Here is a 10,594-nt window from a genome sequence, read left to right on the forward strand (position 1 = left end):
TTGCAATGGTAACAGATAGCCGTTGCCAAAAAAAAAAGCAGCATGTAGAGATTGAGAAAAGAAAAAGCGGATGTCCTCCTCCAGTTATTTCCCCCAGATTTCGCCCACTGGGAGTTTGTTTTTCAGGACCTGTTTCCGAACATTTATAACGATAGCTCCTGCGTGCACTCACACACATACACCGCAGAGGTTTGTTTTAAAATGTTAACGTTAGTGGGATCATGTTACGTGAGGAGGGCCACAGATTACCTTCTTATTTAACATTGTTCCTTGTCATTTTTTGATCTTGGCTAATTGGTGTGAGCTGAGCCTCTCAGGCTCCGTAGGAGTCTGCCATGGGGGAAGGAAGGGCTTCCAGTGTGAGTCAGCTATCGCTCTCCCTGCGCCTGGCCCATGCTGTCCCTAGCTTCCATCTTGCCCTTCCAGTCCGTCCCCCACATCACTCTTCCTGGTGCCTGGCTGATTGCACCCTTCACTTGCTCATACCCTCCCTGGGCACTGACCCTCTGCTAGTTCCCGCCTGCACTCCTGCTCGACTGCTGGTGGGGCTCTCTCAGTTCACTGAGACACGGCATGTCTGTGCCCTCTATCCTCAGGAACAACTCTCCTACCTTTACCCAGTCTGGCATGAGCTATTGTAAAGTTCTGCAGGGGTGGGTTCACTGTTCTCTTAACCAGATTCCCAGTGCCAGGTGTTCTCTTGAGGGCACAGATGGGGAGGTTGAGACTGGAGGTATCCCCTACCAGGTTGCCAGCTGGCCAGACTTGGGGACAGTTTCCCCAGCAGCAGGTGGCCTTGAGGGTGTGGGTGACTGGAGGGGCATGCATGATCAGTGGCCCTGACTGGATGGGCATTTGTCCCAGGGAGACAGTGTGTGGCCTGAGTGAATGCAAGGGAGGCCAACTTCCCAAGGTCTTGCCATGGCAGCCGACCCAGCACCCCTCAATCAGGAAGAGCTCGTGATCATCAAGATGGAGGAAGATGAGGCTGTCCCATGGGATCCTGAACCCCTCTCCAGTCCTCAGCCCTCAACCCTGCTGCCCAGACTCTGTAGGGACCCCCAGCAGCACCTCTGCAGCTTCCGCTATGAAGAGACAGCAGGGCCCCAAGAGGCCCTAGCCAGGCTACAGGAACTGTGCCGCCAGTGGCTGCGGCCCAAAGCACACCCCAAGGAGCAGATGCTGGACCTATTAATGCTGGAGTAGTTCCTGGGTGTGTTGCCACCTCACACTCCGGTCTGGGTGGAGTCCCAGTGCCCTGAGAATGGTGAGGAGGCTGTGGCGCTGGTGGAGGACCTTGCTCAGATGATGCAGGAGACTGGTGAGCCACAGGGGCCCAGGGGCTGGTTGGGATTCCTGTGGGCTGGGGAATGCAGAAGGGGACACAACCCATGACCCTGGCCCAGTGTTCTCATTGCTGGGAATAAGACTCAGAAGCTGGACCATGTTCGGAGCGTTTTCTAGCCTGTGAGCTCCCCAGAGATGTGAACTTGACATCGGCATGACATTTCACCCTCTCAGGGTGTGCTGGGCCTCCTTTCTCTTCCTTTCTCACTCTCTCACAAGATCACTGAATGCATGCTGTGTTCCAGGCCATATAAGTCAAGCAGGGAAAGGAAAAAGCAAGGTTTCTGCCCTATTGGAGCTTAGTCTGTTTGGCGAGTTGAATAGGGAGACCTCCAGTCACGATTAGGGTATCCTCCTTTCTCTGGAGGGGGTGGGGGCACAAGGAGGTGAGCACAGGGGTTGGCCTGGCCAGGGATGGCTTTGCATTTCCTGCCATGTGACACCTTCACCTTAGGCCACACATGTGCCTATGTGCCTGTGAGGAGGGGATAACCATGAAACGGGAAGGAGAGATGGTTGGGTAGGGTGCCGTCATTCATCCTGGCATTTGTTGACACGTTTGCTCACACATACGTATGCGGTGCCTTTTGCTTGCTTGGTTCTCTGTACCAAGAAGTAGAAACCATAGCAATTAAAAACAAAACCAGCTTTGCTAAGTTATAGTTTACATACCAAAAAAGTGTACAGTCCCTGGGTTTAGTATATTTACAGGATTGTACAACCATCACCGTTGCCTGATACCATAACTTAAACATCTCCAAAGAAACTCTATGCCCATTTGGAGTCACTCTCCATTCTTCTCCTCCTAATGCCCTGGCAGCCATAAAAAAGAGATAATTACATACCACAGCATAGGTGAACACTGAAAACATGACACTTGTGAAAGAAGCGAGTCATAAAAAGCCACATGCTGCATGATTCTCTTTAATGAAATGTCCAGAATAAGCAAACCCATAGAGACACAAAGATTTTAGTTTATTTACCTAGGAGTGGAATTGCTGGGTCATGTGGTGAGGCTGTTTGACCTTTACAGGAATGGTGGCACAGCACTTGTTTTAACGGAGGGAATTTTTTTTTTAAAGATTTTATTTATTTATTTATTTGACAGAGAGAGAGAGAGAGACAGCGAGAGAGGGAACACAAGCAGGAGGAGTGGGAGAGGGAGAAGCAGGCTTCTCGCGGAGCAGGGAGCCCGATGCGGGGCTCGGTCCCAGGACCCTGGGACCATGACCTGAGCTGAAGGCAGACGCTTAACAACTGAGCCACCCAGGCGCCCCTAACAGAGGGAATTTTAATGTAAATCATTTAACCAGTTATTGAAGGAGGAGAAGAGTATAGAAAGAATTGTAAGGTGTCATGGCAGTAAGGACTGCAGGGAATAGTATCTACTTCTAGAGCTGTGGGAACAAAGGGAAGAGATTGGAATTAAGACAATTAGAAACTGAGGAGGGCGTGCGACCCAGACCCCTGAGGAGAGGCCACTGCTGGATGGTGCTGGGGCTTCTGAGGGGGATATGGTGAATCTGGTTGTGCACATGAACTGGATTCGGTTCCTGCTAAGGAAGACCTTGATGATGAGTGTTTTCGCCTAGGCGTGAACGTGAGGTGCAGGTGAGGCACTTTGGAGGCATGTGTCTGTAGTCTTTCTGGGGTGTTTGGTGGTACTACCATGCCCTTTTCTAAGCTTGCTGCCAGTGTTTTGAGGCGGGCTGTCTCTTGACCAACATCCAATGTCTGCCTCCTCCTCTGAGGTCTGTCTTTTAGTTCTAGTTTTCAGCTTCCCACTGAATAGATGCGTAGGTGATGCACGCTCTAAAGACAGTGTGCAGGGCACCTGGCTGGCTCAGTTGGAAGAGCATGTGACTTTTGATCTCGGGGTCATGAGTTTGAGCCCCATGTTGGCTGTAGAGACTACTAAAAACATAAATAAACTTTAAAAAAAAGGCGATTTTGCAATAACATTGTGGATGTTGGAACAGCAGCCTACAGGTTACCGAACGGACTCAGGCCTGGTACTCACGTGATTCTTGTGGGGTGTGTCTGGTTCTGTTCGTTCATCCTTGAGATCACACACAATTCAGGTTTGCCACTGTTCAAATGTACATGAACACTCCTCCCTTTGCTCCATGCCCTTACCTGATCTTGTCCTGTTGCTGGTCCCTCCAGTGGCCCCACGTGAGAGAGGGTAGAGGGTCTGGCCCTTGCTTCCTCTGAGTGGCCTTGGAGATGATTGCTGTGATTCTGTCAGGAAGTTCAGAAGCTAGATGTCTCAAACTTTTTCCCTGGCTGTCAATGTCAAGGTGTGTGTGGTGGTCCCTAAGACCACGCTTAGTCTTAACAATTTGCTGGAAGGAGTCACAGAATTCAACAAGGCTGTTATACTCATGATTATAGTTGATTACAGTGAAAAGATACATATTAAAATCAGCAATGGAAAAAGGTGCATAGTCTGGGAGATAGTGGCCATGAGCTTCCACATGTCCTTTCCCAGGGTAGTCATGTGGACACTGCTTAATTCTCATAGCAGTGATACATGACAGGGCAGCAGTCAGGGATGCTTTCCTGAGCTCTCGTGGGCAGGGTTTCTACTGAGGGTCAGTCACATAAGCATGGAGCATCCTGACTTTAGTTACTCAATCTCAACTCCTCCCAGAGGTCAGATTGGTACAGTGTGGCCCAGGGTCACCACTGTAAGTCACATTGTTAGCATGAACTATCTGGTTTGGCACAAGTCCTTAGGTAAACAAAGACACCTTTAACAGGCAGAATATTCCAAGGGCTTAGAGGTTACCTCTTAGGAGCAGGTCAAGGGCCAAACTTTTGGAACCTGCAGGGTTTGGACAACCCAGGCCTGCTGAGTCAGCCCTTTACTGAATATCTGGCTGCAGCCAAAGGAAGGCTCTCACCACCTTTCCTTGGAGGGTCACTTCAGCAGCTGTGCCCAGCCTCTTCTCACCTCCCTTCACCCTCAGGTTTGGGGGCCCAGGAGCCTGCCCTGCAGCCTCCTTCAGCTCCTGGTTTTGACGGTGGGGTATCCCCAGGCTTGCACTGTCTGAATAGTAGACTAGGTGCTTGTCCTGAGGTCTCGGGACCCCAGTGCCCAAATCCGGAGGCACGGGGGTGAGGCTGGGGCACAGATGGGGTTGCCTGGTCTCGGCTTCTTTTGGGTGTGGCCAAACATTGCTGTCAGGAAAGCCCAAAACTGCACCAGTTCACAATTTAAAACAGCATTTGGCAGGCCGAGAGGACACAACTGTGGGCAGGACTGACCACACTGGCCTGTAATGGGGGCTGGGTACCTCTCCTCTGTCTGGGGTGCCTTGGCTGTGCCCCCTGGGCTGGCTTTGATCTTGGCTTTGCTTCTTTCAGGCCCCCACGCCAGCAGGCTCCTCTTCCCCATCTTATGGACCACTTCTCCAAAGTGGGTTTTCTGTTATTAATTTAGTCGTCGTTTCTGTTGCACAGAGATAGAAAGTAATATGCTGATCAGTAGCAGGTTACCCTCCCGTTACATTTTAAATCTAACAGTGTAATATATGTGTATTATGAAGTATGTAAATTTCAAGCCTCACGGCTGGTCCGCCTTTTTGGAGACGGCCGTTGTTAGCCTCTGTGTGTCCCCTCTCCCTCATTTTATATATGCACATGCAGCACACACATGTCTGCAGGTGTGTAGGTATATAGATGCTTCCAAAGGAAGCCCCACTTATGCTCTGCACCTGCTCTTTCACTTCATCTCTTATTGGCCCTTCCAGTGTCACAAGCAGCTCAACCCTTTCCTTTTAGTGGCTCTTTAGGAGTCATTTGTCTTGCCCATCTCAGAACACACACCCCGGTCCTAGCTGTCGCCCCTCTTCTCCTCTGCCCTCCTGGCCTGCCGATCCTCTAGATCAGCCCAGCCTTCAGCACACAGATGTCCCTGGAGCCCGGGCTTCGGTGCTGAGCACTGTGGAGGGTTGTCTCACCTTCAGTCCTCATGGCAGCCTAGCGTGGCTGTCTCTTTTGGGCAGGGAAGGGAACCGAGGTGTTTTGTGGCAAACAGTTGGCCTCCCATTCCTTGGTCAGGCTTACCTTGATGTGGGGAGGCCTTTTGGTCCTTGGGCATTATATAGCCTCCCCAGGGATGGCTCTCCCCCATGAGATAGGGGCCAAAGCTTGCCTCTGTGTCACAGGGTACTTGGGTGTTTGTGGTCCCAGCGGGTAACCCAGGGGCTTCCCCAGGAGGAGAGAGGGAGTTGCTTATTTATTTAATTTTTTAAAAAGATTTTATTTTTTTTACAGAGACACAGTGAGAGCGAGGGAACACAAGCAGGGGGAGTGGGAGAGGGGGAGAACAGGCTTCCCGTGGAGCAGGGAGCCCGATGCGGGGCTCGATCCCAGGACCCCGGGATCATGACCCGAGCCGGAGGCAGACGCTTAACGACTGAGCCACCCAGACGCCCCGAGGGAGTTGCTTATAGACATTGACTGAGCATACATGGGAAGGAGGGCAGATCAGGCAAGGAGCATGGCTAGGGTCTCCTGTCAGGTGAGTGGGCCTCATCCTGGCCCTCCCTGCTCCCGACTGTCATTCCTGGAGCTTCCTGAGAGACTGCAAAATGTGGGGACTCTTAGAGTTGGCCTGTCCAGATCTACCCAAGCTGGGCTCAGCAGATGTTTTCTGTGAGTCAGTGGCATGCTGGGAACTCTTGGGGAGTAGCCAGGATGCTTCACGGTGAAACTCCAGTCACAAATCAATAGTACAAAGTTGAGCTCTGAGAGATGCTGTTCCCGAAAGAAACAGGGTGCATCGTCTTCCATTGTTGTGGAAGGATACAGGGGAAGTGGGTTTCCCTGGCTGCCTCTAGGACCCTTGCCTGGTTCTGCAGTAGCCTGTCCGCATTTTTTTTTTTTTACCATGTCCATGTACAGTTGACCCTTAAATAGCATGGGCTTGAACTGCATGAGTCCACTTGTATGTGGATTTTTTTTTAAAGATTTTATTTATTTGAGAGAGAGAGTGACAGAGAGAGAGACCATACAAGCAGGGTCAGAGGGAGAGGGAGAAGCAGACTCCTCACTGAGCAGGGAGCCCGATGTGGGGCTTCATCCCAGGACCCCGGGATCATGACCTGAGCGGAAGGCAGACACTTAACTGACTGAGCCACCCAGGCGCCCTGGATTTTTTTTTTTTTTAATAAATATAATACAGTAATGTATTTTCTTTTCTTTCTTTTTTCTTTTTTTTTTAAGATTTTATTTATATATTTGAGAGAGAGTGAGAGAGAGAACAAGCGGGCTGAGGGGCAGAGGGGAGAAGCAGGCTCCCCACTGAGCAGGGAGCCTGATATGGGGCTCGATCCCAGGACCCTGGGATCATGACCTGAGCTGAAGGCAGATGCTTAACGACTGAGCCACCCAGGCACCCCTGTAATGTATTTTCTTTGTGCTTTTAATAACATTTTCTTTTTTTCTTAGCTTTATTTTAAAAATACAGTGTATAATACATATAACATACAAAGTATGTGTTAATTGACTGCTTATGTTATCAGCAAAGCTTCCAGTCAACAGTAAGTTATTAATAGTCAAAAGTTATAAGTGGATCTTCAACTGCTTGGCGGGGGGTCCCCTAACTCCGTGTTGTTCAAAGGTCAGCTCTTACCTCTAGCAAAACAAACAAAACAACACAAAGCAAAAACTGTGAGTTTTGATATCCTTAATTACATTGTTCAGGGTCTCTGCAAGCTCAGAGCCATGAAAATGCGTTTCTTGTAACTGGACAGCTTCTTGTTTTCCTCCTTGGTGGCCTGAAAGCTCAGAGTTCAGTTTTATGAACAGTTGTTATAAATTCCTGTACCCAGCCACAATGTTTTGAGGCACACCACCCCTCCAACCTGTTAATTTCTGATTTCTGCCTTTGGTCTGACATCAGCTTGTTGTGTATTTCAGAGGCTTGCCGCATTACTGAGGCTGAAGTTAATTTAGTCCATGGGGCCAGAATTCATCCAGTGGGAAGTGAGCTCTGTGGCCAAATGAGGGAGATTTATTAACGGTCTTTAACAGGTTTATTCAAGCCTGTCTACATTCCCACCAATAAAGGTTTTCTCCCCATTTTACAGCAGGTCAGGGCCGGGGCAGCAGCGGCATTGAAATCAGCAGGCACAGGGCGGGAAAACACATATTCTTTAGCTGTGTCTGGACAGAGGGATGCAGATAGAGCCTCCCCCTCCGTTTCTGGCCAGAAGATCCCTCTGAAGAGGCCGCCCAGTGTAAGCCAGTGCCAAAGCACCGAGGGGGGTCCACAAGGCTATCAACCTGCAGGTGAAGTTTGAGATGTTGTGGTGCTTCGAAGCCGGAGAGAAGCTTAGCAGAATTGGGAAGGTGTTGGGGCTGTCCACCTCCACTGTGGCTACCATTTGTGACAACAAGGAGAAGATCCGAGCGAGTTCCCAGGCGGCCACCAGATTGATGTGCAGCCGCAGCCTGGTGATGGAGAACATGGAGCGGCTGCTAAGCGTGTGGATCGAGGACCAGAACCAGCGCAATGTGCCCATCAGTGTCTTCCTCATCCAAGAGAAGGCTCGCAGCCTGTTTGAGGACCTCAAGCGGGAGCAGGGTGAGGGTGCCCAATCGGAGACCTTCGGGGCTAGCTGAGGGTGGTTCACGCGGTTCAAGGCCTGACATAACCTGCCTGGTCTTGGGGTGGGTGTCGAGGCTATGGGCACAACTGCGGCAGCCATGCGCAGGTACCCCGCCCTTCTGCGGAGAGTGATCCAGGAGGGCGGCTACACACCCCGGCTGGTGTTCAACATGGATGGGACTGGACGTTTCTGGAAGCGACTGCCTGCCAGGATGCTCCTTTCCCTGGAGGAGAAGTCAGCCCTGGGGTGCAGAGCTGCCCGAGATGTCCTGATGCTGCGGCTTGGTGGCAGTGCGGCTGGAGACCTCAAGCTGAAGCCGCTGCTGCTGTATCCCTCAGAGAACCTGCATGCTCTCAAGGGCTGCTCCAGGCCCAACCTGCCCATGGTGTGGCGTTCACACAAGAAAGCCTGGGTGACCATGAGCATCCTCCAGGAGTGGTTTGTGCACTTCTGCCCAGCTGTGGAGAGGGACTGTGCCCGGTACGGCCTCCCGTACAAAGCCCTGCTCATCCTGGACAGTGCCCCTGGCCACCCTGGGAACCTGGATGACCTATCGGACCACGTGCATGTGCTGTACCTGCCCAAGAAAACCATGGCCCTCGTCCAGCCCATGAACCAGGACATTGTTGCCACGTTCAAGGCCTGCTACCCACGGACGGTCTTCCGCCTGTTGGCGTTGAGGGTGGGAGACAGGGACGAGCAGTTGGTGGTCCTTGACTTCTGGCGAGACTACAGCATTCTTGACACCGCCTACAACATCTCTGAGTCCTGGGAGGAGGTCCCGCCAGCTACCCTAAATGGGGGGTGGAGGAAGCTGTGGCTCGAGGGCATCCAGCAGGATGCCAACAGGCTGCACGTAGCAACTCTACCGCAGATCCTGCAGGACATCCTGGCGTTGGCCCATGGTGTGGGTTTTAGAGAGGTGACCGAGGCAGATGTGGTGGAGCTTCTGCAGAGCCCCGGGCGGGCCTCTCCATTGAGGAGCTGATGGGACTGGAGCAGGGGCATGCAGCTGGAGAGAAGGGAGAGGACGGCTTGCCCAGCTCACCTCCAGACACTGGGCCATGGCTTTAGCATACTGTGATGCTGGCCTGCAGATCTTCAGTGACAATGACCCCAACCTGGAGCGCAGCCTCTGAGTCTGCTGGGGCATAAACAACGTAGTCAGCTGCTATTGGGAGGTTTTCAAGGAGAAGAGAGGCTCCAAGTAGTGGTGGTGGTGCTGGTGGCGGGGGCTTGGGAGCTCCAGGCACACAGGACTCCGTCGGGGAGAGGGCTTCCTCATGACTCCCTTTGTTCATGTTGAAGTTGCAATGGCCTGAATTTTTCCATTTCATTATATTAATTCCCCAAATGATTTTTATCAGCAAATAATTTATTATTCCAAGTGAACTTCTCAAATACATGGTTTTAAAAGCCTTGATGAATTCTCAAGTGTGATTTGTGTGTGTTGTGTGTGTGTGTGTGTGTCCTGGGCCCTTTGGAGGAAAGTGTACCAAGTTTCTTTCTTTTTTTTTTTTTAAAGATTTTATTTATTTATTCATGAGAGACAGAGAGAGAGAGAGAGAGAGAGAGAGAGAGAGAAGCAGAGGGAGAAGCAGGCTCCCCGCTGAGCAGGGAGCCCGATGCGGGGCTTAATCCCAGGACCCTGGGACCATGACCTGAGCCAAAGGCAGACGCTTAACCATCTGAGCCACCCAGGCGCCCAGCATACCAAGTTTCTTAATGGAGGCCCTTGACAAAGCCCGGCTCACTGTGCAGCATGCCCAGCAGTGTTCCTGTGCCTGTGAGCTGTCCCTCTGTTTAGTGTGGGACTCTTGGAGCTGTGTGGACATTCAGTCAGGAGAGGGGTTTTGCTTGGTTTCTGGTCATCTCATCTCTCAGCTGGGCTTTAGGCCCTGCAGACAGAAAAGGCTGACCCCAGATGAGCCTCCAAAGAGACCCAGTGATACGGAGAGTAGGTTTAGGCCTTGGGTGCTAATTGTCACTCTGTTCTGTTCTCTGGAATGATGTTGTGTCCCTGCTGACTGGCTAGGGAGAGAGAGGAGAGACTTCGACCCATGGTGGGTGAGCTTGGGAGGCAGCATACTCACCAGGCCTCCCAGCCCCTAACAAGGGGCATCCTCATGGCTGCAGGTCTCTCTTGGCCAAAACTGGATGCTAATTCTTCCTTTCTTCTCGTCTCCTCCCCTGCTCTCTCTGCCTTGCACCCCCTCTGTTTACTGGTTTCCATTTGACTTCTGCCATGCCCCTTTGACTTCTCCCTGTGGACACGGCTTATTCCAGACAGGGGTGACATTTGGAGAAAGGCCCTGGATCCCACGAGGGAAGGCTGGGGGCCACCCAGTGCCCTGCAGAAGGCAGCCTTCGGGGATGTGACCTGTTTGGGTAAGGATGTGGATTTTGGGGAGCAGGTTGGCCTTATTGCCGGACACATAGGCCTTCAGGTGAGTGGTATGTTTCCAGCCATGGATTCCTGCTGCAGAAAGCCTTCACCTGAGCCTATCCTCTTTCCATAGGAGTGGGGGAGAGGGAGGGCTAGCTTAGGGGATTGGTTATTGTTTAAATTTGACCTGAAGGTTTTGCTATGGGGCCAAGATGCCCACACATCTCCCATCTCCCTTCTG

The 10,594-nt window shown here is 51.7% G+C and overlaps 1 protein-coding gene across 1 annotated transcript; it reads left to right on the forward strand.

Annotated features, from left to right (window-relative positions):
• The first annotated feature begins 1,188 nt into the window (after positions 1–1,188).
• On the forward strand, positions 1,189–9,431 carry LOC113936127 (tigger transposable element-derived protein 1-like). Its single transcript, XM_027619098.2, has 2 exons — positions 1,189–1,321; positions 7,446–9,431. The coding sequence occupies exon 2, from the start codon at positions 8,044–8,046 to the stop codon at positions 8,953–8,955; it is 912 nt and encodes a 303-aa protein (XP_027474899.1). The 5' UTR covers positions 1,189–1,321; positions 7,446–8,043; the 3' UTR covers positions 8,956–9,431.
• The last annotated feature ends 1,163 nt before the right edge of the window (positions 9,432–10,594 follow it).

Source organism: Zalophus californianus, chromosome 17, assembly GCF_009762305.2.
Source record: "Zalophus californianus isolate mZalCal1 chromosome 17, mZalCal1.pri.v2, whole genome shotgun sequence".
Classification (NCBI taxonomy): domain Eukaryota; kingdom Metazoa; phylum Chordata; class Mammalia; order Carnivora; family Otariidae; genus Zalophus; species Zalophus californianus.

Bases quoted from the DNA above. Each gene is read 5' to 3' on its own strand.
- LOC113936127 (XM_027619098.2), top strand. From the start codon at position 8,044: ATGGGCACAACTGCGGCAGCCATGCGCAGGTACCCCGCCCTTCTGCGG.